Source organism: Amblyomma mixtum, chromosome 1 (assembly GCF_055824585.1).
Source record: "Amblyomma mixtum isolate Tamu chromosome 1, ASM5582458v1, whole genome shotgun sequence".
Classification (NCBI taxonomy): Eukaryota; Metazoa; Arthropoda; class Arachnida; order Ixodida; family Ixodidae; genus Amblyomma; species Amblyomma mixtum.
In genome coordinates, this window is record NC_143012.1 from 317238015 (window position 1) to 317263636 (window position 25622).

At 51.2% G+C, this 25622-nt stretch overlaps 1 protein-coding gene across 3 annotated transcripts in view; it reads right to left on the reverse strand.

Annotated features, from left to right (window-relative positions):
- Positions 1–269: 269 nt before the first annotated feature.
- LOC149372595 (uncharacterized) overlaps positions 270–25622 on the reverse strand; it is a 115410-nt gene continuing 90057 nt past the window's right edge. For all 3 annotated transcript variants that reach the window (XM_089567097.1, XM_089567096.1, XM_089567095.1), the window contains 5 exons: positions 14048–14141; positions 10667–12196; positions 9623–9799; positions 7936–8104; positions 270–5336 (listed from right to left, as the gene is read on the reverse strand). In XM_089567097.1, the coding sequence (XP_089423223.1) occupies positions 7950–8104; positions 9623–9799; positions 10667–12196; positions 14048–14114 (1929 nt within the window). In that variant the 5' untranslated portion in view covers positions 14115–14141 and the 3' untranslated portion in view covers positions 270–5336; positions 7936–7949. The remainder of the gene's footprint in view (positions 5337–7935; positions 8105–9622; positions 9800–10666; positions 12197–14047; positions 14142–25622) is intronic.

Consider the following 25622-nt stretch of genomic DNA (forward strand, 5'->3'; position numbering starts at 1 on the left):
ATATGCATTCGCTGACAATTACGGCTTTCAAGCTTCCACAGCCACAACCTTCCACCGGACGCCGCAGCATCCGCTGATTGGCACAGGCCGCTTTGAACAGCTTTCTGTGTATACGCTCCCTATGTTTGTTCCGGAAACGTGGCCGCAGAATAGGAAGAAGCGCATTCGTTGAAGCCTCCGGAACACATGCTAAGGTCGTTATTTGCTTATTTTCGAGCAGTTGAACGACGCTGCAGAACAGACAAGAACGGACATTACATACTCCAAGGGCAAAGGTGAAGATGCAACATAGTTTTTATTCGCACGTGATGAACATAGCATCTTATTTACAACGGAGCTCACAACGATGAGTTGTGCGCAACTATAGTCCACAACGGCGTGCACACTGGAAGCGTGATCAACACGCGGCCACAATTAGGGACACAGAAAGGGACAAATGGACGCATGCAGGGGAAATGGCTCGGCAGTACGACAGCGCCAAACTCCGCAACAGCGTGACGTGCGCCAGCACAACCGCCCGCACACACCCTTCACCTGGAAACACGTTTTTACGTACACCTCTTCGCTTGTTCAGCAAAATAATTTCAAGCTTTCTAGTGGGAGTCGTCGTCTTTGTTTGTGCAACATTCAACTCCTTGTTTGCAAACACTGTCGAAGTTTGCAATACCTACCAACTGCGTTACCATGTACGAGGCGTTTTGCGTGTTCAGCTAAATTGTGTGCCTTAGGAGCTGTACACAGCCACGTCCTCAAGTAAGTAAAGCACATGCATTCAAAGTGATGTGATGGGTGGGCAATCGCCATAACAAAGTGAAGGAGCGGAGAAGATGTTTCGACGAGTCCTATATTGATAAAAGAAAGCGAGCAGTAAGGGATGTCGCGGCTGCTAGAGACAGAGTAAGAGCATATCATAATACCACAAAAGTTTTCGATCTCGTTACGGCCACTGTTTTGATGTTCTGAGCTTGGCGTCGGACTCGATTTCAGTGGATGAAAAGTGCGCCGTACACAACTGTACGAGTACAGAGATCAAGGGCGCTCGATTCACTGGACTGCCATTACAGTCTGCGTTAAATAACGACAGCGCTTTATTTTATTAAATCATGAAAAATTGAGAACAAAAAGTCCAATTTTATACGCTTTCTCGTAATGCCGACAATATTCCTAAATAATCTAACACAAATTAAAAGGTCTGACATTGTGCACACTCGCGTTCTGAGGCGTTTCAAGTGGACGCCATCACGTGTGTAGCGCCAATAGTATTTTGTGGTATGTAGAGTTTAACGTCCAGAGGCGACACATTGGCTGTGAGGGACAACGTAATGGAGGGCTCCGCAATGGAGCCCAATAGTGTCCGCTCCGTAATGGAGCGGACAATATTGGGCTCCATTGCCCTTAGGTGTCCGCTCCATACGTAATGGAGGGCTCAGGATTAATTTTGACCATCTGAGGTTGTTTACCATGCGCTGACATGGCTTTTGTGTGATGCAAGAGATGACAACACTTTCGGTGAAATGAGAGCAACTTATTTCTTTCACATACGGCACAAGCGGGCCAAATAGATTTAAAGCACTATTGTGAACGATAGTAAATTTCACCGGTACTTAACCACATCCATGTTATGCAAATTCTGGGCGAAAGGTGGATCGGAGAAAGCAACTTGAGGCGGCAAGAACGGTATTCCGAGTGAGACAAACGCTTCACAATACCACAAGCAGGGCGCGAACAAGCAAGACAGCAGTCAGCTGCGCGTAAACTTCAGCCGTCTAGAATCTGCTTTTGAGCCGTCTTTTCCAGGAGCTCCCACTTCGTTCGCGCTACAATCCCGCATGTGCATGTATAATGCCACGTCTACATTGCTGTGCATCACATAAGTACACAACGGAGACCACGACGACGAATAAAAGGGTACGAGCCCTTAGTTTCTTGAAAACATGGTGCAAAAAATACGAGGCCAGTCCCGTCTGTTGTGTCGTCCTGATCTTATTTGCGGTGTCTCCAGGAAAAGAGACCGAGGTTGGAACGTCGGAGCGCTGGAAGTTCGCGGTCGACCAGAGCACAAATTCGCCTATTAAACAGCTTCGCTTCCTCCACAAGCCTGCTTGCAGCCAGAGTGGTACTGAACAGTTTGCTTCTGCACGCGACAGCCTCCTAAACCTACATTTCTCGCATTCATGTGAGGCATAGTAAAAGTTCCTTCATCAAATTAAGCCAGGACAGGTTGGGATAAGAAGCACAAAGGCCTAGAACCAGTAGGTGTGGAGATCTTTGCGACAACTGCGATTTTTCCGGGATCCTATGCTTCTACCGGGACTTCTGCCGCGGTCACTGCCGACTCCGTCCACATAACAGTGAGCCTCTGCAGCTCTTAACGGACTAATGTTCCCCAATGAGCTCACACAGGGAGCCCTCGATGGTTGCTGTCAATATGTTGCCGCATATGTCGGAGCACCGCGGCTAGGGCGGTCGTACTGGCAGTTCCACTCTTGTAGAGCTCGCTCGATAGTGGTGGCGTTCTTAACGAACTCATTGACGGCCTTGGGTGGGATGCTCGCCAGGCCGGCGAATAACTCCTCCTGACACCGCGCATGAAGTGGGGCAGCTTCTTTGTTTCACTCATATCGGGATCCGCGCAGTGGAAAAGGCGAGCCATTTTCGTTTTCAAACCGGCGTTGTGCCATGTACCATCTCTCGGTGCTCGCATATGCGTATAAAAGCTGTCGGCGAAGGTCGCTCAATGTCGGTAAGGTGGCTTCGTAGATTCAAGAGCGGATGCTAGAGCTGCGCAGAACAGCAAAGTAGACGTTCAAGAGCTCGTGTTTCGGGTTTCACTGGTTCAGCACGAACTGCATTACTAGCGTTTTCGTCTGAAAGGCGCCTCCTCACCACCATCGTCAACATGCGAGCGAGGTCGCAGTCTGTTCTATGGAGAGTCGTTAGTCACTCGCTGAGAAGCGGCGTGCAGTTTTCAATGCACTCTGGGAGCGCAATGTGTGCGACAAAACTCTTTGGGACAGAGATCTGCACAGCTGAAGGGCGACGCTTTCTGAAATAGTTGCGAAGTTCACAAGCCTCTCGTGTTTCTCAATCGCGAACAGCTTTCTTTTTGACCTCCAAAAGCCGACGAGAACGTGAGGACAGAGTGAAGCCCAAATATCCCAGCTGTCCGCCCAAATAACCGCAAACCCCAGCGAAGCTGTTCAGCTGGCGCACAGTCAGCGTACATTTAACTACGCAGGATATTCGCAACTGTTAATGACACCACAAGGGCATGATGTCCGAACTATGCCAGCAGGCACTCTGGACAAAAACTCGTCAAATGATAAGCTCAAGCGGCACCTTAAGGAGTTTTAGCGAGCCTTGCGAAATGACTCGAAAGAAGCGAGTGAGCTCAGTTCACCTGATGGGACTTTGCTCACTCGACTTTCTTCAGCTTGTGGTCTTCGGTTCGACCTCGTTCCCGGCAAGCTTCACGACTACAGGGCCCGCTTGCACGAAGAAAATAGTCTAGTTCTCAGGGTTGTCTTATACGCAGTCGAAACCCTCCGTTGATGTGGAGGAAAGTAAAGGCGCATAACTGACTCCCTGGGTCAGTGGACACCTCAATCGTGCTCTGGTGGTGTCCACCTAGGGCCTTGCACGTAACCCTTTACACGTCCGCCGTTGTACCCCCTAAATTGCTTCCACTAAATGGCTTGTACAAACCTATTACAGCTTTCACTCTAAAAGAGAAAAGAAACGATGAAATCAAAGCTTGAATGAACATCTCTGCGTGGAATACGCGCACAATGACAGTTCTACACAGTGTACAGCAAAGGTGTGAAATTTTAATATATTATCATACTATTAGATCTATGCTGTTTAGTACGAGATTCAATTTCACAGGAACAAATGAACCATTATGCGTAAGAGTGACTGCCGTGGTTCAAAAAAGCTCGACTCGCCACGCTTCGCATCTGTCTTGCTGTCGTAACAAGAGCGACGAGTTCGGCATGGGATAAGGCAACCTAAAACAACAGCATGTCGGGACCAATCGAAAATAAAATTCCGATGTTCAATAAGCTTCTTCTTTTTCCCATCTCTTATGAATTACAACGCCTAAAGTTTTAATTACTTAACGCGTGAGTTCGTGCCATGCAGTTCGGTTGCCAGGACTGAAAGCTACGAACTAAAGTCTTGATAGTAACCACTCACTGCTGTTCAAGTCACACTGTTCACTCGCTCATTATCTTGTGATGAAAATTAGTGCATGCTTACTAATTTTGCAGAAAAAAAAAGCAGAACTTTCGTTTTTTCATTTTAATACTGACGTGCGTGACAACGAATTCTGTCAACTGAAATTACCGTTTTACGCGAAAAGGTGTTAACAGCTTCCTGCATAAGTCAGTTGAACACAGTGACTGTCGCGGTCGATTTGTCCAGACAGGCACCAAGAGCGAATTCAGTTGTCAGCCAGTTGTCAGTTTAGCTGCCTACCGTACTTGAATCAAACTTTGCCGCTAGGCAGCGAACGACTTCCACCAAGTGTGAGACACTACACTAAAGCGAGTTGGTCGCGACAACTTGCGAGAAAGTCACAGGCAGCATGGAGTGTAAAGTTCACGACATACTTCGACAGGCACTTGGCGAGGTCTAGAAGAACCGATTCTTTTCGTTCGCTTGGGAACACAGCAAAGTGGGGCAGCTCCGGTGACAGGCGAGAGACAACGAGTCCCGCCTCGGAGTCTGCGCTCTAGCACACACGCTCACACGGGTATACGGGCCCGTCTATGTACAACAGAGGCGAGGGTCACGTGATGTGCTTGGGATGCAGCCACATATGGGAGGAGAGCACGTAACATACAAGGCCTACCAGAGCAGGCAGATTCAGTGCGGCAACTCCTCGTTCACCGGCTTGCCGAGACCTACACGCGGCAGTCTCTAAGGGGAAGGCGCTGCGATCGCATCTTGCTCAGGTGCAGAGAAATCGTTTGCAGACACTAGAGTCACGGAGTATAACAAAAGATCACACTTCATTTAGTTCAATTCTGCTTTCTTTTTCGCTCACCGTCTGCTACAGAAAGGGGTCGCTTAAACCTAGGATTTCGTGTGATGCATTATCGGCGCCTGCCGATCCGCAAGCTCCGCGGGAGCAAAATGCGATCGCAGCGCTTTAGTTCTCGCAGCTACCGCAGAGCCGATGTTCTTTTTCGCGCAGCTACGGAAGTGAGTTTGTTCATGCAACGTCGGTGGGCCGCTCCCAAACGTCGGTAATGGTCACGCGGCGAGAACTCTGCGACACGCTCTATACAGTGGCTGCAAGACGTCGGTTCTAGCTGGGCCGCCTCCATAGAATCCTGCGACAGAGAAAACATACACAAAAACAGTCAATTCCCGCTTCAGAAGCGTAAAGTAGTTTAGATAACAGTTCAAAGACAGGGCACTGCATCAGTCCGTTATGTTTTCAAAACATATTATTTTGTTACGGCAAAACCGATCCTGTCGGATATGCCAAAATACTGCAGTGTGACAGAACATAGTTTGCAACGTGGTGTTCTCAATCCACCATCTTTGTTGTCGTTGGCCTAACAACAGATGGCACATACACTGGGAGATTGGGCGAAGAATAGGGAGGCATCGATTGCTAATCACCTGTACATTTACGCGGCCAAAAAAGGAAAGATTATTACAATCTAATATTATTATTAATAATCTCTAATCCCACCCGACCCCAACCGCTTCTTCGTCCTTGAACTGTTTCCCGTTCCTTCTTTGTTCACCGTCGAAGATTGGCTACACTTTTAATGACAGAACTACGTAGAACTTGAAATACGCCCGACGGCAGTAAGATTAGTGATATGAGGAAAAAGAGGAATGCTCGTTGTCATAAACTGCCCAAAAAATTTCGCATACAAGAAAAAAAAAATGTTCCCGGACTTTTCTCTCTTCCTCGAAGTGAAGAAGGGATAGAGATAGCTGCAAAACCATTTCGAGAGGGACCACTGCCACGCCCACTTGTGTCACATGACCACAAATGACACATTCTCATTGGCCATGAACATGACCCACTCTGAATGGTCAGAAGGTGTTCACGCGATCATATTGGCCGCGAAATCGAGCAGAGTCGCCAAATCCCCCGTAGTGTGGACGTCCGCCCAGATCGTCTTAATTTTCTTGTTTTCTTAATATGGACGATTTTAGTGAAGGAAAAAATCGCTCATATGGAGACGGTCATAACGGCACGAGAAATGCGTAATTTATGGACACGTTGTAAGCGAAACGGAAGCGCCCTAGAATTATTTGAGGATCTAGCTTCTTTCACATATTAGTAATTCAAAAACTGCGAAAAAAGAAAAAAGACACCCGCAGACGGCACCTAAGACGGGACGTGTACTCAACCCGTCCCATTGCACATGTCCCATTTTTTGTGAACAGCGCCCTTTCAGCCTTTCTCCCATCAGTGATGGTTTATATGTATTTTATTTTTGCTCTGGTTTCCACAAAGAATAGTTCTGGTCATTCCTTCTCACTCGCACCAAGCACGCATTCGCGTGCCCGCTCACAAAGAGGGAGGAAAAATGATGAAAAGAAGAAGAAGGAAATGAGGGAGAAAAGGAAAAATGTAAGGAAGAGAAAAGGGAGGAAGGAAAAGAACGAGAGAAATCAAGAAATAATGAGAGAAAGAACGGTAATAAAGAAAATTTAGGCATTAGCCCCTTCCTTTACCGGAGTTGACAGCGCGTGTTATTTTTTGCAGTTGCTGGTGTTAGAAAAGCGCAAAGGATGCGGTGTACAAAGGTGATTTAAGTTATCATTGTGCTCTGAAGACAAAGGCTCTCGATCCCTGAGTATAAACGTCCTCGAGGTTGATACACCGAGTCGCTAAAAACGCGCGATTCTGTTACACGCGTAAGCTAGGGACCGCGCACGTCCATTACAATACGCAACTGGTAACACACAAAATGAGGTTCTTGTACATGAAGCAATCTCGACCTTATACGTTTGAACAGCTTTCACTGAGCACGGTGCGGTTGAGGGGAAACCATTAAAAATTTTCCGGGGTGCCCTTATCTCTTAACGGCCCCTTGACAACGCCCCTGAAAGGGAAGATAGAGCGAAGAAGAAAGGGAAGGGGAGACGAAAGGATCACAGACGATAGGAAGAGGTGGTGAAAGAAGTGAGGGAAGAGAGAAGAAAGGAAGGAAGCCTGCAAAAAGGAAGAGAAGAAATCAAGAAAGCAAGAAAGCTAGAAGGATGCAACGAAAGGAACGCAACGAAGCAAGTGGTCAATAACCTCTTGGACGTGTCCTCCATGGCGTGAAACAGATCGATGTCGCGCAGCTGGTGACTGCAATTTTGGCGCGCAAAAAATTACCACAGCGAGCGCGCGCTTCAATTTCCGGCCGACATCAGCAGAAGACTCCGGTCCGGAACGCCCCCGGCCGCAGCGCGCAAATATTAGGCGCACCACGAGGAAAGGGCTGGCTTTACGACACGCGCACCGTTTGCTTTTAGGGAGGGCCGCTTGGCAATAAAATGGGTGCATGCACACGTGAGCGCGATGAGTTGGATGTAATTGAAGGGGAACGCTCTCATACCGCTGTCTTATCTCCGACACCACTGTTCACCTGCGAACGCGGCAAAGCCCGCCGTCTTCGCCACCTAGCGTTGTCATGGCGTCAAATCGACAACAACGGCGACTATACGTTGCACTTCCAATGCCATCTCTCGGGACCACCGATTGACTCCCTCGATTCGTTCTCATGTCTTCATTCTTCCCCAATACCAGGGAAGCCCATTACCACCCGTGTCCTGCGAGATTATGTCGGTGGTGCCACCGTACGCTGTAAACAGAAAAAAGTAAAAAGGGAGTAAGTTGTCCTCTAGCACACTCCCTCAGAGGACAGCTTATACTCCCTTTTCACTCCCGTGAAGGAGTATTTGTGTATTAAGCACCGTTGTGCGGGCGGTCAGTTCCTGTTCTTGCGGTGTGACCAGCCCGAGTCCCGGTCCTCGAAGCCCCCGGTGTCCGAGTCGTCCTGGTCGCCCATCATGGGCCGGTGGGCGGGCGTGTCGCCGTTCACCCGGGAGTTCTGCATCGGGTACCAGCCGCCGTTGATGGTCGCTGCGAAAACACAAGGGGGAAGCAGCAAGAGTGAACACAGGGTGCCCGGACACACAACGCCGGGCCGACGACCACGGCTCCACAAGGAAGCTGAATGCATGGCCGAAGGAGAGCTAACTTGTTTCAGCTTCCGTCTGCGCACGAACAAAGACGATGGCGCACAAGAAACGAAGAAAGTGGACTGCGAGCGAAACGAATGACCAGCAGCCAAGTGTTGTGAAAAATGTGACATGACGTGTATTTGTGGCCGTCTGGAAGAGGAGTACGGCGTGGGAAAAGTACAGCCACCGACATGAGAGCAAGTAATCTTCTGACCACAAAGCGAGTGCCTGTTCATAAGTGACGGACGTGCACTGGAAATGCGCTGTCGCCACGCATCGTTCCCACATGACGGGCTTCCGCAATTTAAATCCGACTAACAACAGCGCTGTCCGAAGTCTGCATGAGGGACCGCATCCTAATCGTGGCTGCACCGCGATAAAGAAAAAAAATGACGGACGATTTAGCGCGGTAGAGCCAAATGCGAATGCTTTCATTTCGGTTTTTCACTTCGGTTTCGGTTTCACTGGAGGGGAACCTTAAGCTCCGCCTTAGAGACATAAACCAAACCAACCAAACCAAACCACTACTTCTGGCGGAGTGGAGCAGCGGTTAAGCGATGCGCCACTGCCCTGCGATGGCAGGTGCTGCCACCGGTGGGGCTTGTGCGACCCATGGTGGCAGTTTGCTCACACTCAGGTGGCCAGGTGTGATGACGCCATGAGGTCACGTGAACAAGGCGGCCCACCTGCCACCTAGAAGGCCACCTATGTGACAGGTGGGCCACCTAAGACAGGTTTCCCACAACCCAATGGGCAGAGGCATCGTACAGACGACAACCAAGCGGCTGAGTGCAAGCTCTAGTGCTTACGCACTAAAAATGATAGATAGAACCCAACAAAGACGCCATGTCCATGCTGCTTGTGTTTCAGTGCCTACGGCGTCGCGGTGTTCTTTGCAAGCGCATGCAACATCGCTAAAAACTGCCGCTAATTCAGCCTCCGCTCCGCCACGGTGGCTCAGTGGTTACGGCGCTCGACTGCTGTGCCCGAGGACGCGGGTTCGATCCCGGCCGCGGCTGTAGTGTTTCGACGGTCGACGGAGGCTAAACGCGAGGCACACGTGTGCCGTGCGATGTCACTGCACGATGTCAGCCCTCCACTGCGGCGTCAATCGTAGCCCATGTCGCTAATATGTGTTACTCTCTGTCGTAATTAGGGCGTTCAATCTGCAAAGCAACACGCAGTAACGGAAGCGACAGCAGAGACCTCAGTATTAATTTCGGCCTTCTGAATTAGGCCTCTAGTCTCTGGCAAAACGTGGTCGCCATACAAAGCACGAGACCTATGACTTCATGCCCGGCCGCAGCGCTGTCCATTCTGGAAATAATGGCAGGTCTTCGTGGCTTCTTTAAAGATCGCCCGGCGGACCTCGCATTACAGCTGTTAGGCTGGCTACCACGGTGGTGTACATACATACCGGGCATGGCGGCGTGGTGCCGGCGGCTCTTCCTGCGGATCCTGCGCAGGCAGGCGTGGTACAGGAACAGGTAGAGCATGCCCGCGCCGGCGCAGACCACCGCCACGCCGCGGAACGTGGTCCGCTGGCCGAAAGCCGCATTCAGGAAAAAGCCCGCGATGCTGCCCGTACCGCGGCCTGCGACAGAAAGGAACCGGATGTGAACGCCAAGCACGACCTTCGCTTCATCACAAGTTTCTCTTGCAGTGCTTAGTTCAGCCGAGTTGTCTATTTTTTCTCCTGAACTATAGTATACGTAACCTTCAGTACAGATGCCATTCGACCGCGACAGTCGCTCACAGGACACAAGATGCGCAAGGAGTAGTTGCCAATTTTCATTCTTGCACCTCGAGACTCTAGAGAATCTAGTGTTTTTTGTTTGCTTGTGTACGTGTGGTGTGTGTGTGCATGTGTGCGCTTGTTCATGATGCCTGTCGAACTTTTCTCACCATGAAAGAACATAAAGTAGACAGCTATAACATAAAAAATGGAGTCAGCACAATCTAAATCCCCCCCCCCCCCCACCCCTTCCTCTAGAGCCAACAAACAACTTGAGCGATACAATGGTAAAACGCCCAGTCTGCAAGGGCAAAATGTAGCAAGAGAAAAGCTCTGCGTTACTGCTAAGGCTCTTACAGGCTCTGACGCATTTGCTACAGCTTCAAGCTAGTGTTACATCTAGGGTCAGTTATACGAGAACAAGACCCACATTCAGCGTCCCATAAGATATTCTCGTGAGCTGGAATGTCCGTGTGCACAATGGAGCACTACCATAGCAGGCAAGTCACTTAGTAAAATTAGAATGCTCCGCAAGCCAAGATGTGTAGCCCGTTGTTGGTGCAGGCTATGACTCAGCCCACAAAACTCATACCCACCGTTACGCGAGCTCTATACCGCTCTAAACACGACTACACCGGAACAGTAGTAGCGCACTCTCTTTTGTAAAAAGTGAGTGCGCTAGAGGACAGCCTACCCCCTTTTCACTCCCATATAGGTTTTCCGTACCGACGCAGAAGTGCAGGATGATGAGGATGCACTGGATGGTGAGCCGCTGCCGGCAGGGCACCACCTTCTGGGCGTACGCGACCAGCGCGACCCAGAGCACGGGCAGCGTGAACGTCTCCATGGCCTCGAAGGGCGTGATCCACCAGCGGGCCGTCACGAACGAGAGGCCCGCGGCCCGCGTCGCGTAGAAAAGGAAGCCGAACACGACCAGGTTGGCGCGGCCGATGTTGCGCACCAGGTTCTTGGCGATGGCCAGGAAGGGCAGCGCGCACCCCATGGGCAGCGCCAGCGACAGCGACACCAGCAGGTGGCTGGCGCCCATCTCGGAGTACATCCAGTGCAGGTACGTCTCCAGGTAGCCCCACACCGTGCCCAGGAGGAGCACCAGCAAGAGCAGCACGCTCGTGTCCAGGGAGCAGAAGCGCGGCTCCTGGCCCAGGCCGTAGTGGAGCACGTGGTTGGCCTTCTTGTCCTCCACGGCCGGCAGGAACACCGCCAGGGCGCAGGAGATCAGCGCGAGGCCGTCGAAGACGAACACGGCGGGCGAGTAGTCGGCTCCGCCCGTCAGCTCGCTGTAGTAGTCGACCAGGAAGCCGGTGAGGACCGCGAAGATGGTGACGCCCAGGGCGGCCCAGAACTTGATGCGTCCGTACAGGCCATTGAAGTCGTTGATGGAGAGCACGGTGACCGCCTCGACCAGGTAGAAGGCCGTCATGAGCCAGAGGTCGGCGAACACCCGCAGCGCCAGCGTCGCCCAGAAGGTGACCTGGGGGTCCCCGATGACCTGCACGCAGCGCGCCGACTGCATGCGGCGCCCTAGGTTGTCAGCCACGGCCACCGAGCAGCGGATGGTGCAGCCCTCGGGGTGCGGCCGGCACTCGTAGTCGTTGAACTGCTTCTGGTTCACCACAATAGGGGCGAGCAGGTCGAAGCTGCACACGTCCACCAGCTCGTCGTCGCGCCGGCCCTCGTGCTCCAGGAACCTGGCCACGCTGACGTCCACCAGGGTGCGCGCCGTCTTGGCCAGGAAGCTGGCGCCGAACTCGGTGGTCGAGTTGTCGCGCGAGCCGGCCTCGTGGATGATGCACAGGTTGCCCTCGTGGCTCAGGAAGCAGAAGTGGATGGGCTGCCTCACGGCGCTCTGGTTGCCGCCGCCGCACTGGTAGTGGCAGTTGGACACCCGGAACGTGGCCAGCCCCAGCGGGTTCAGCTCGGACGCCGTGCACGAGTCCCACTCGGGGCAGCGCTCCAGGTACAGGCCCGAGGGGCAGTCGAACTCGAGCAGCGGGCTGCGCGGGCTGCGCACCACGCGGGGCACGCCCAGCAGCGCCGAGTATCCGGCGCCCGCCAGCACCAGCGACAGCACCAGCAGCGACCGGTAGGTGCAGCGCCGCTCAGCCACCAGCCCCACCAGCACGGGACCCAGCAGGCTGGCGAACGCGGCCGCCGTGTTGATGAGCACGGCCTCTTCGTCGGACAGGCCGAGCGTGCGCAGGTGCAGGCTCAGGAATGGGCTCAGGCTCCCCGTTGCTGGGCACCAGGGGGGACAAAAGCGCTCGTTCAGACAAGGATCGCAGAACCAGACACTGCGACAGCGCCGCTGGAAAAATTTCTCACTGTTCGCATCAGCAGGGCAGCTGGTCTTTCATGAAGCTCGTCCAAGACAATATAGCCACTCTCTTCCAGGTCTAATCGCTTCAGTCAAACGAAACCGCACCGCTTCTGTCTCAAATATCTTCCAGTTAGTGCGGCGGACAATAATAGAGGTATAGAATCGAAGAAAAGGAATCACCACAATGCACCGGCTTTTGTCCTATCCTTACCGTGCAAGAGACTCAGATGGACAAGCTAACCATATTTACTAACCTTCTCGCATATATTCTATATTTACTACATGGTTCACCTCGATGTAGCGTCGCAAGATGACGAAGCCATCGCGCGAAGTCGAAGAGGGGCGGATTCGGAAAGAGAAAGGTGCTCTTACTTCACCGTAAATGAACTCGGTTCTTGATTGACCTTAACCTTAGCTATCGCCTAGCTCACTATCGCGAATGCGCCGCGCATATGGAAACCGGCCAATCTAACACTAAGCTCAAGAAGAACGGAGACTTCAGGGCAGCTCTGTGGCCAAGGTCCTTACTTCGAATCTCCGCCCATCCATGCTGATGGAACACGGCCGAGACCATAATATTGGGCCAGTCTTTCGATTTTCGTGAGGTATGACGCGACGTGCTTCTGCAGGTACGCCTGTCTTGCAGCACATTGAATTGCCATGCTCCTCTTGTTCGCTTCAAACAGCTCGAAAGAGTGTTGGTGCCAGCGTCAACATCACTCATCGTTCAAGCGTGCAGAAGCAGGCGCATATATGTGCTCTCGTGACACATGTACGCCCAACGTAAACATCTAGAAATACAAAGGGTATAACGCGTACATCACTTCCGTCTCAACTAAATCTAGACGGAGGCGTCAGTAAAATGAGCTTTTGCACTAGTTAGTTGGTTACTTTCTTGGAACATAACCGCAGCGCGAGAACCATGAGCTCACGTAGATAGATACAGAGAGAGGGGAAAGGCAGGGATGTTAACCAGAAAGGATTCCGGTTGGCTAAGAAACAAACAAGGAGGCTTCGTTTCTTGTTGACCCCACGCACTAGGCTGCGGTTCCCTTTTAAGCAGCGGCACAAAAAACTAATTTTTAAAGCATTCTCTCGGTGGAAGCTTAACAGGATGTCATTTGACCGTGAGAAAAACAAACTGTTGTTTGAAGCTCTAATAGGGCTCTGACAGCAATTCGGAAGTGTCTATTCACTGACAGAGAAAAAGGCGCGTGATGATGAGGAAAAAATAACCTCGTGGTTATATGCATGCGTGTGCATATATTGGCTAAAAAGATATAAGGCTTATATTGAGTGTAGATGGTGCACTGCGCCTGACTTTCGTCTTACGCCTGGTTCATGTTTCCTTTTTCTACTTTCCGCTATAAAAGTAAAGGAACGATCTTAATGTGATGCCTCCTTTTGCAGTCTTCCGGGACATCGTACTCTTTTTTTATTATTATTTTGCAGCCTTACGTCACGAGAATGCGAAAGATAAAAAAAGAAAAAAAAAAGCTCTGTTCGAGAGTCCATCTCCTGCGTGCGTTATGTATTTCCGGTTTCTTTTTGGTCTTTTTTGCTTTCTGTAGACTTTTCTCTTCCCCAGCACTCTTTTATTGCAATTTATTACTTAATTTATTCATTTATTTTCCCAAGAAAAAAATTCATCACAAAGACTCTCTATGCACCCCTCTTCTTGGCCGATCCCCCCTGTGTGGGTATGCGCTATTCTACACGACGAACAATAAGAACAACCACCACCCCAGGCAGAGAGGGGTTTGACTTACCGGCAAAAAAGGAGAAAGAAATGGCCATAAGCGGAAGTAACTTCCGCAGGCGGGGGCTGACCGTCATGGCGGCGGCTTCCTGTTCTCCTTCCACCTGAATATATGAAACGAAACAAAAACAAGAAGAGGAAGAACAGATGAGGTGAGATTTATTCACGTCACTGCTCTCTCGCGGAAGTTTAATATCCGCCTGCCGCACCACCTAACGACAAAGCACACATTTGTTAACACTAGCCTTGAACGGCTTTTATTTATGCCTTTGAATGGCGTCCTGAATGTCTCGTGCTAGAATAACAGACTGCTGCGGTTGATGTGAGGTAGCTTTCACAATGGCAAAAAAAAAAAAAAAATGGTGGTGCTCTCAGTATTGAGATCTAAGTGGAAATGGAAGTGCCCTGTTGGAAACGCCAACTTTCCCCGCATTTTTTAACGACCTTTCTGCACCTTGCGCAAGCGGAAAGAATTATTTTCACTTGCGTAAGAGCAAAGTCATTCTTGGCTTCGCCCGCCGTGAGCTTTGGCTAGTAACCATGCAACCAATTGAAGGGATCGTATAGTGATGCTCTAAGTGGGACTGAGCTTAGTTAATTGATTAATTACCCAATTAGCCTAATTAGCTTTACTAGTCAGGCCATATAAATAAATAAAACCGATTAAGAAACTGGTCGAGCTCAGGAATCGAACCCCGGTCTTCAGCGTGACAGACGAGCATGCTATCCACTCCGCCATGCCAGCTCGATGGTTTGGAATGAACAAAGGCGCGTCTAGTGAATACGGTGCCTTCACTCAATCTCATCCTCCTCCATTCCCTCCCGGCGAGGTTTAGGTGTCCACCGACAAATGAGAGATAGATACATTTCCTTTCCTCAAAAACCAATTTACCGACGAGCGAGGGGTAGAACCGAATGGGCGATGGCGTTCTATGGACTCTTGGCAGCGTTGCAAGACGCTGTAGCGTTCCACTCTTAGGGGCGAAGCTTAACATCTTAACCACACATCAGTGACCACACTTTAGGTCAAAAAAGTGCCCCTCCTGAATTTTACTGTTACTGTTACTGAATTTTACTGTTTACAGTTACTGCGTAATTTCCTTTCATCAAATACAATTTTCATTTACTTCATTACGGCTCCTCTTTATCTTCTTTCACTCCCAATTTCTCCCTTCCTCTACGGTGCGGTTCAGGTGTCTACCGAGATGACAGAGAATTACTGCGCCATTTCCTTTCCTCAAAAAGCGCTGCGTTCAAAGGGTAAGGCATCGCGCCGAACGGAGAAGAGAAGAACATAGGTGTGGTGAAGCTTTAGTCCCACTTCTTTTTTTTTTCAATTCTATGTCTTCGCGTTCGGGCTCGAAATTTTAATTTTCCACAAAAGAGGTTCGGAGTCGTTGCGCACGTCCAAGAGCAAAAAACAAATAGAAAGCAGTACCGCGAACGCCAGGCAAATTTCGCAAACGCTACACTTCCACACAAAAACCCCAATTGCGCAAATCAGGAGTTCGCGTTTATTGTCGAAATGGGAACAGGTGGTCTGGAGGTTGAAAGACTTCCACTTAGCACGGGCAGTTAAGGGACAGTGAGTGAGTGAGTGAGTGAGTGAGTGAGTGAGTGAGTGAGTGAGTGAGTGAGTGAGTGATTGAGTGAGTGAGAGAGAGAGAGAGAGAGAGAGAGTGAGTGAGTGAGTGAGTGAGTGAGTGAGTGAGTGAGTGAGAGTGAGTGAGTGAGAGTGAGTGAGTGAATGAGTGAGAGTGAGTGAGTGAGAGTGAGTGAATGGTTTGGTTTGGTTGGTTGGTTTATGGGGTTTAATGTCCCAAAGCGACTAAGGCTATGAGAGACGCCGTAGTGGAGGGCTCCGGAAATTTCGACCACCTGGGGTTCTTTAACGTGCACTGACATCGCACAGTACACGGGCCTCTAGAATTTCTCCTCCAAAGAAATTCTAGCCGCCGCGGCCGGGATCGAACCCGCGTCTTTTGGGTCAGCAGCCGAGCACCATAACCGCTGAGCCACCGCGGCGGCTTATTGCTCAGGCCTCCTCTCACTCCCCGTGAGTGAATGAGTGAGTGAATGAGAGTGAGTGAGTGAGTGAGTGAGTGTGAGTGAGTGAGTGAGTGAGTGAGTGAGTGAGTGTGAGTGAGTGAGTGAGTGAGTGAGTGAGTGAGTGAGTGAGTGAGTGAGTGAGTGAGTGAGTGAGTGAGTGAGTGAGTGAGTGAGTGAGTGAGTAGTTTGGTTTATTGGGGTTTAAAGTCCCAAAGCGGCTCAGGCTGTGAGGGATGCCGTAGTGAAGGGCTCCGCAAATTTCGACCAGCTGGGGTTCTTTAACGTGCACTGACATCGCACAGTACACGGGCCTCTAGAATTTCGCCTCGATCAAAATTCGACTGCCGCGGCAGGGATCGAAACCGTGCCTTTCGGGTCAGCAGCCGAGCGCCGTAACCACTGAGCCACCGCGACGGGGCTGAGTGAGTGAGCGAGCGAGCTGAGTTGAGTTGAGTTGAGTGAGTGAGTGGTGGTGGTGAAAACATTGATGAGAAATCAGGTTTTTTTACAGAAAGGTGATTGGGGTAGGACCCTATTGGCCCTTTCCCCTTACAATACTGGGTGGAGCCCCTATTCCGGTGCCGCATTGGCAAGCAACGCCGCCCGCGTCCATTGAACCAAAGCCTTTTGGCTCTTTAGGTCTTGACAGCCGAGCAGGGCCGCCTCCCAGTCCTCACTGGTGGGGTTGGGGTTGGGGGGGATAGATGGGTTTGATTGACGCGCCCAAACCATGTGGAAGGTGTCAGCCACCTCCCCAAAGAACTGGCACGCGCCATCAAAGGATGTATTCAAATGTTTAAGCACCGCCGGGCACAGTACAGTGTTAGTAAGAATTTTGATGAGGAGGCGCTCGTCAGAGCGATTCAGACCCTTACAAGGGGCCGGGTAGCGCCGGTGCTCCTCCTTGTAGTAATCGGTTATTTGTTTGAATGTAAGGGCCAGATTGTCTGATTGGGAGTACCCTTCCAAGGACAGGGAGATAGCCCGGGGAGAGAGTGCGCGGGCGGCCTGATCGGCCTGTTCGTTTCCCAGGAGTCCCTGGTGACCGGGGGCCCAAATCAGGTTGCGTGAAGTTGGATCTTCGCATCGACAGCTATATTCCAGTATGCGCCAGGCAAGCGGGGGAGCCCAGCCCAACTCGTAGTTCCGACAGGCCCCTCGTGAGTCGGTGATGATGTGTTTTGACTTGGGATTCGTGAGAGCCAGAGCAATGGCAATCTCCTCCGCGTGTGTGGCGTTGTAGGCTTTGAAAGTGAGCCCGTTAACTGTGTTTGTGTTGTGTACGACTGCGGCCGTGTACCACCCCCCGTGGTGTGGGCCGGCAACGTCCACGTAATACACGTGTTCTTGGTTACCATAGCATCGCGCCAACGCTTCTGCGCGCGCCTGGCGACGACCGCTATGGTCTTCTCTGGACATGTTGCGGGGAAGAGGTCGGACCCGGAGGGCGCGTCTCCAGGGTTCTGGCACTCTCTCCCTTTCCTCAATGTGGTAGTCATGTTTGATGTGTAGCCGGTCCAAGAGGCGGCGACCGGACGTGGTCTGTGCAGGACGCGTGTGTTGGTTGACTAAGTGGGCTTCTCGAAGCTCCCGAAATGTGTTCACCACACCCAAGGCCAGAAGCCTCTGGTTGGACGTGGTGACCGGGAGATCGAGAGCCCGCTTGATGACTTTCCGCAGGATGACTCCAGTTGGTCATCATCGTGTTTGCGCAGGTGCAAGTAGGGAGTTGAGTAGAGGATTCTACTCGTTACGAAAGCATGGGCAAGCCGCAGTGCATCCTTGCTTCGTAATCTGCCCCGCTTGTTGGAGACCCGGCGGACCATGCGGCCCACCTGGTCTCCCACCGTGCGAAGTTTGGTAGGGTGGTGTCGACTCTGCGTTGGTGGTGTATGAAGAGGCCAAGGACGCGGATCTCCTTGGCCTCCCGGATCGGTCCCGAGGGGAGGGACGTAAGTGCACAAATTCTGATTTAGCTGGGGCGCACTGGAGTCCGCAGTAGGCCGCGTAGTCGTCGACTAGGGTCGCCGCTGCTTGCAGGCAGGACTCCATGTGGCCCAGGTTACCTTGCGTGGCCCAGATTGTAATGTCATCCGCATAAAGAGCGTGATGTATCCCGGGCAAAGAAGACAATTTGGAGGGAACACGAAGCATTGCCAAATTGAAGAGCAGGGGAGACAGGACCGCGCCTTGAGGTGTGCCGATGGTGTATGGCCCGTGTTCCGCATCTTGTATGCGTATATAGGCTTGACGGTCTGTACGAAATTGTCTTATGTAATGGAATGTTTTGTGGCCACAGTTGGTGTTACTGAGGTGGTCCAGGATTGCTTCATGTTTGACGTTGTCGAATGCGCCTTTAAGATCCAAGGCCAGGTCCACCTTGTCGTTTTGGGGACATTCTACAGGATCTAAAATGTCGTGGTGGAGCTGCAAAGTATATCCTGTGCTGACTTGTGAGGACGAAAACCGAACATAGTGTCCGCGAAAATGTGCTGTGTTTCGAGATAATCGGAGAGTGTCACGCACCATGTCTCCATCAGCTTGCCGACACAAGACGTGAGGGAGATGGGGCGAAGGTTCTCCACATCAATAGGTTTGCCGGCCTTCGGAATGAAGGTCACAAGAGCCGATTTCCAATCGAGAGGGAGCGGAGTCTCTCCGTCCCAAATGGTATTGATGTATTTGAGAGTGAGTGAGTGAGTGAGTGAGTGAGTGAGTGAGTGAGTGAGTGAGTGAGTGAGTGAGTGAGTGAGTGAGTGAGTGAGTGAGTGAGTGAGTGAGTGAGTGAGTGAGTGAGTGAGTGAGTGAGTGAGTGAGTGAGTGAGTGAGTGAGTGAGTGAGTGAGTGAGTGAGTGAGTGAGTGAGTGAGTGAGTGAGGCAGCGATCGCATACCGCTACACTCGAACACATACTATGGAGATGCCCCAGTGCCCCAGGATATGGCAGAATCAATAATGCAGAGGAATGGGAGACCATACTCAGAAGTGCCGACCTTAGCATACAACGATACGCTACCCGCCTGGCAGCAGAAGCTGCGCGACTATACCGTTGCTAGTCTTCCAGCTGCGACGCTGCCCCTCCCCGGACGCCTGCGTGCGGACCCGGAGGGGCACGGGTCTTCTTCTGGCGGAAATAAAGTTTCTTCACTCACTCGCACACGCTATCATTATGGTTTACACGCTCCTGAGTGAAGCTTTAGTCCCACTTATTTTTTTTTTTCAATTCTGTCTTCTCCGCGTTCGGGCTCGAAGTTGATGCATATAAGGCATCAACATGATGCCTTATATGCATATTAGGGTTGAAAAATATTTGCATGAAATACAGAAAGAAGTAATTTACGTTTAAATACTTTCAGGAATAAACCACATTGCGCGGGAATGATAAAAAAAAGTAAAATCGGACGTTCCGGAATCGGGAGATGGGGGAAAAGTATGACAAGGCCGCTCTACTATCGCTCCGAGGAAAAGGAAAGAATAGAAGACAAGGGGAATAGAAGAAGGGGGAACAGAACGTGCCACGAATCAAGAATAAAGAAAAAAGTGAAGACAGAGGCATAAGGACTGAGAAAACGAGACTATCACAGGCTCAACAGTTACGAGCGCTGATTGATATTGGGGACATAACAGAAACCTGACAACAGCTCGCCGGCAGGAAAAAATTACCAGGAACTTTAGCGGCTAAAGTGGTGAAAGGCGAAAGCCTGAGAACTGCATTCTGCTACGTGATTGTTCACTGCACATTTTGTTGGTGCATTAATTAACTGCCAATTAATGACGCTTAAGCTTCGCCTTTCGGAGTGTAACGCGACAGCGTGTTGTAGCGCTGCCACGGAGTCCAAGGAACGCCACCACCAGTTCGGCGCGATGCGTGGCCCTTTGAACGCAACGCTTTTTGAGGAAAGGCAATGGGGCTGTAATTCTCTGTCACCTAGGTGGACACCTGAGCCGCACTGTAGAGGAAGGGAGGAAGTGAGAGTGAGAGAAGAAAGAGGGGGCCGTAGTGAAGAAAATGTAAATTGTATTTGAGGAAAGAAAATTACGCATTAACTGTCTCGCATATCTCAGTAGACACTAGTCGAAAATTGTATTTGAGGAAAGGAAGTTGCGCAGTAACTGTCTCATATATTTCGATGGACACCCGTCAAAATTCACGCACGGTGACGTCACGACAATTTGGACCAATCTGAAACACGGACAAATACGCCTTGCTCGTTGGTAAATTGGTTTTTGAGGAAAGGAAATGTATCTGTCTCTCATATCTCGGTGGACATCTGAACCTCGCCGTAACGGGAAGGGAGGAAGATGGGAGTGAACGAAGACCGTGACCGTATTCACTAGACGCACCTTTGTTCATTCCAAACCATCGTTCTGGCATGGCGGAGTGGTAGCGTGCTCTACTCGCACTCCGGAGACCGGGGTTCGATTCCCAAGCTCGGCCAATTTCTTACTCGGTTTTATTTATTTATCTGGTCTGACTAGAAAGGCTAATTAGACTAATTGGTTAAGTAAGCAATTAAGTGAATTCGGTAGAACTTACTTGGAGAATCACTACACGATCCCTTTAATTGGTTGCATGGTTAGTAGCCAAAGTACAATTGGCCTCGTTTGAAATTCGCGCACTGTGACGTCATGACCGTTTCGACCAATTGAAAATCGTGACATTTCTGTCGACAGCTCCTGCTTACAACGATGAGGCATTAAAGGCCTTAAAAGAAGCCCAGTGAAGGAGCACAAGGACGCGTCCCGAGCATCGGTCGCATATTGAGAGCATGCACCACTGCGCACAGCGAGAAGAATTTGTTCAGTGATTTGAGCTACACCGAAGCGAAACGAGATCTCAAAACGCGGCGTCAACTGTCCGGTCTCGGCGCAGCGGGTGCCACTCTGTCACACAAAATAAAACATGAAGGATATAAAAGGAATTGTTAAACAACCACCAATTGCCCGCAGAATAGAGACGTCCTTCATACATAACGCGCGACGCATACCTCGAACTACATACAAGGTGCTGGCTTTCCCTCACAACCTAGCTGTCGTGCAGGCAATCACGCCGTCTAAAGAAGCGGACGAGAAAATTTTTCTTACCGCCACGACACGGCGAGTTAAGAAAACCTAATTTCCAACTTAGCTTTGAAAACAGCCCGTTGACCAGCTCGAGAAAGCAAGTGCGTACCCCTAGCGATCTCCGGCAATAAAATGATAGCCGACGAAAAATTTTTGGCGGTCGGCAAGCTGCAGTGGGCGCGCGAGAACGCCACGAGTGTGGAACGTCGTGGAACGCCGTCGCGGAGAACGTGTTCACCCTTTGACAGCGAGAGGGTCCTAAAAGGAAAAACAAATAAAATTCGTTGTGGCTTAGCTTGGTTAAGCCCGGTAATTGCGAAAGCAATATCCGTACCTACGCCATGGTACAGCTGGTAGTGTAGCTGGTGGTGGCGCTTGTGGTTATACTTGTGGTGATGCATCGGTTATACAATCCAATTCAATCCATTCCAATTCACTGCAATCCAATCCACTCCACTCATATCCAATCCAATCCAATGTAATCTAATCTAATGTAATATAATCCAATCCAATCTAGTTCAGTCGAATCCAATCCAATATAATCCAATCTAATGCAATCTAATGCAATCAAGGTCAAATGAAGGTCAACGGTGGTCACCGCCGCGGCACGATGGTGGTCACCGCCGCGGCACGGCAAAGGCGTGAAAGTGCAAGTAGTATTGCTTTCGCAAAGGTCAATGGTGGTCACCGCCGCGGCACGGCAAAGGCGTGAAAGTGCAAGTAGTATTGCTTTCGCGATAAAACATATGATGAACAACTTAGCTACGCGATAAGGAGAAATAGCCTCCCATGCGTGCGCCGTCACTTAGTCTGGCCGAGTGCGGAATTACCGCATTGAGGGGGGAGGGGACGAAAGGAAGCAAAGATAGAGACAGGCACGGCAGGCCGTCCGTCGCAGCGGCGGGACCCACACAAGCGCGTCGGCGGCGACGGCGCCGCGCATTCTCGACGTGCAGTGACGCGGCCGTTGCCGGCGCGGAGAGCGAGCGGCGCTTTCCTTTCTCGGGGCAATTCGAGGGACGCGCGCAACGAAGACAAACGCTCCGCGGCCGTCCCGGATTTCCAGCGGCCGCGACGCGGATATAATGACGGAGAGAGACCTCCTCCCCCCCACTCTCTCTCTCTCTGGACCGAGGCACGGCAGCAGCAGCCGTTCGGCTCCAGCTGACGATGCGCAGCGCAGTAAGCTAGTGCTACCGCTGATCTCGTTCTGCGATCAGCAGCGGCGGACACTGCCGGACGTTGCACTGACCGGCTTCCGGCCACGCTGCCGGCCGCTCGTTCTCCCTCGCCATCCCCCTTCCTGCCTTCTTTCCTCTCCCCGGAAGAGCATTGTTCCCGTAAACGATGTCCGCGGGCCGAAACGGAGCGATCGTTTAGGCACGGTGGCGCTTATAAACGCGGCGGTCCGGCGGGGACCGTTTTCTTCTTTTTTTTTTTTTAGCTGAGCGAGACAGAGAGAGAGAGAGAGAAAAAAAAAGCAGAGGTCTTTCTGGCAGCCCTATTGAGGTAGGGGCAAATCGGCGAAGAGAAACCGACGCTTCTTTCCGAAGAGAAAGGAACAAGCGGAACAAAGAAACAACACAGCGTCACGAAGGGAGGTCGTTCTGGAAGTCGTCATCGGTGAATACATATTGGCATATATTTAAATACTTTAGCGGAGAATGTAAGGTGAGCGCTAAACAGTTTACTAGAATATTTGGTACAATAACCATCAATTAAAGCATGGTCATGTGACAGCTCGTGAACGCGGGGACTAATGCCATTAACGGTCCCTTCTGAACATCAATGATTTCGCAAACCTGTTTCCATAAATATAATTCATTCGTGATGTGCGTCGAGGTTAAAACATACGCGTTAAAGAAGGAACACGAAATCGCACATCCAATCTAAAGGGCTCCATACCAGTCGTACATAAAAATCCATCTATCCAGGCAGTTAAGTTAATCACGAGAGGTTGTTCGGGAATAGCAAGCTGGGTGTGAACCCCAACACAAGCAACCCAAGTCTAACCGATTTGGCAGCAACTTGCCATAGAAGAGCAGCGGCGCATCGCTTAACCGCTGCGCCACTGCGCCGGGAGTGGTACGAAGACTCCCAGGGATCTATGAATGTAAAGGAGAGAGTGACCGACCAATCTCGCATACATAGGCATTAACCCACTATATCGCTATCCCAACAACTGCCATCCGTGAACACTAGGTATGAACACTGTAACCGAAGTGAAAACTAAAACGCTAGCCCATCTAATTCGCATATGGCCAAACTACGCAAATCGACAATCATTTTCTATCTCTCCCGGCATGCATTAAGCGTTGCATCGCCCTGCAGAGGCTGAGAGCTGGACTGGCAAGTTCACCTCGCCGTAATCTACTCCCAACCTTAAAAGCGCACTCGTCAACCGCTAGTGGGAAAAGGGAGGCTCGTTTCCGACAGGGTGCGCAAGCGCGCGTCGGTGTCGACGGCGCTTCCTGTAATTGCACTGCGAGCCCCTGCCTCGCCGCTCAAACTTCTCTTTCGTCAGCGTGTACAGCCGACGCCGCCACAGTGCGGCGAAAGCGGATTGGCCGAGTTCTCGGCAAGGGAATGAAGAACAAAAAACGAGAAAGATTAAAGCAGCGAAGCGCATACGTAGCGTAGGTATGCATAAGGCAAGCGGACGGTGTCTTCTCCAGCGACGTCGCAATTCCGCGCTCCGGCCAAGGCCCGAAGCCAAAGCTGTGATTGCACGGGCATCGGAAGGACAGGGAGCGGGAAGCTGACACGGCCGCCAACCGCCTCTAATTGGGACCACACGCTCTAATGCGCGGTTCAGCGAGGGAGCGGAGCTTCCAAGGCTCGCCGCATTCACGTGAGTTTGTGTGTGTGTGGGAATGCACGTGTGTGCATTCACACACACACATGCAGACCGAGCTGCTTGACTCGGGGGCGGATCTTCGGAGAGGTAACGAACGGCGTGCTTCCCACTCAAACGGCTGCGCAGGAATAAATATTTTTCAGTGTGCAAAAAGAAAATAAATGCTTTTGTACCTAGTGCGAAGTACAGAGGCCGCGAATGCCAACGACACAAAGATGCAACTGTAGAGAGCCTAGCGCATCGGATGAAAAAACAAATGCTTTTTTTTTTTTTTGTAGCGCATACAGAAACAGAACTGCTACAATGTCTCGAGCATATGCTTAAAATTATCTGCAATTTGAAGCAAGCCTGCAAAGCTTTACTTAGTGGCATTCACTGCGAACTCGCGACCAATTATTAATTTAACTGCCACATGCCACGGTGGGCAGGTTGCGATGACGTCACGTGACATACATGGCAGGTGGGCCACCTTCAAACAATCCGGGTTTTTAGCTCACAACTTCGGCAACGATGCCAGATTTTCTGCGGAACCGGAGCCTACCAGAAGCCTTGTCGGCGCGGAGGGACGGGTTTCAGAGCAGTTTGCAACACCTGGCTGGAAAGTATACACTTTCGACATTAAGATTCAAACTTGCTTCAAGGTCTAGATTCAACGCAAAATGTAGACACCGTTTCGACAAAAGCGCCGAAATCGGGCGGCGGCAGAAGCATTTTCTCGCTCAATGACATCGCGTTAGTACCTGCGCGTGTACTGACAAGAACGGCCCCTCTGCCAGAGAATGCCCCGTGATGCCCGCAGCGAATGACGGAGAGGATAGAAAAAAAAAAAAAAAAAAAGACCAAGATCAACGGCGATCCTTTCATCGTGCCGCCCCTCTCAGAATGTGCGGATGCGTCATCCGAGCGTCGCATTTCGCCCGCGACGAGGTTCGCGTTACCGCTGTATAAAGGGCGCGAGAGACGGTGAGGGCAAGGCCCCCTCTTGTTGCTGCTACAAATCGCCTACACCCCAAGGTGTTTGCGGAACCGAACGCAAACACGCCGAAGGCGTCGGGCTAGACCGTGTCCCCCTGTGAATGTTCTCGGGTGAAATAAACGCGTGAAGGAAATATAGAGAGCGGGGGCAACACGACACGCGTTGACCGTGTCGGCATACCTACGGGTGTGCGCAGCGATAGAAGGGAGTCGGCTTCTAGCGGAGGAGACAGGTGGGAGCAGTCCTTTCGCCAGAACCCAGCGATGCGTCCCTCCTGCGCTGCCGTGGCGACACTGCGAATGTTCGATGATGTGCTCGTTCGATTGTGGTGACTGTTCGAGAGGGCGTTCATACACGTTCCCTGCACTAGATGTTTGTAACGTAGCCCAGCGACACAGAGCGCGTTCTGCACGTGGCGTCGCTAGAAGCTGGTAGATAACGCGGACGCACGTGCACGGGCACGTGCGATAGTAGGCAGCGCGTGGCACAACCGCCACGCCTTCCGCTCGGAAGGCCCCCCTCACTACGTCAAGTTCCCGCGCAAAACAAATAAATAACTAAAATGACGGTCGATTTGCGTAGCTGGCCAAATATGAATTAGGTACGCTGGCACTTGTTTTCACTTCGGTTCCAGTGTTCG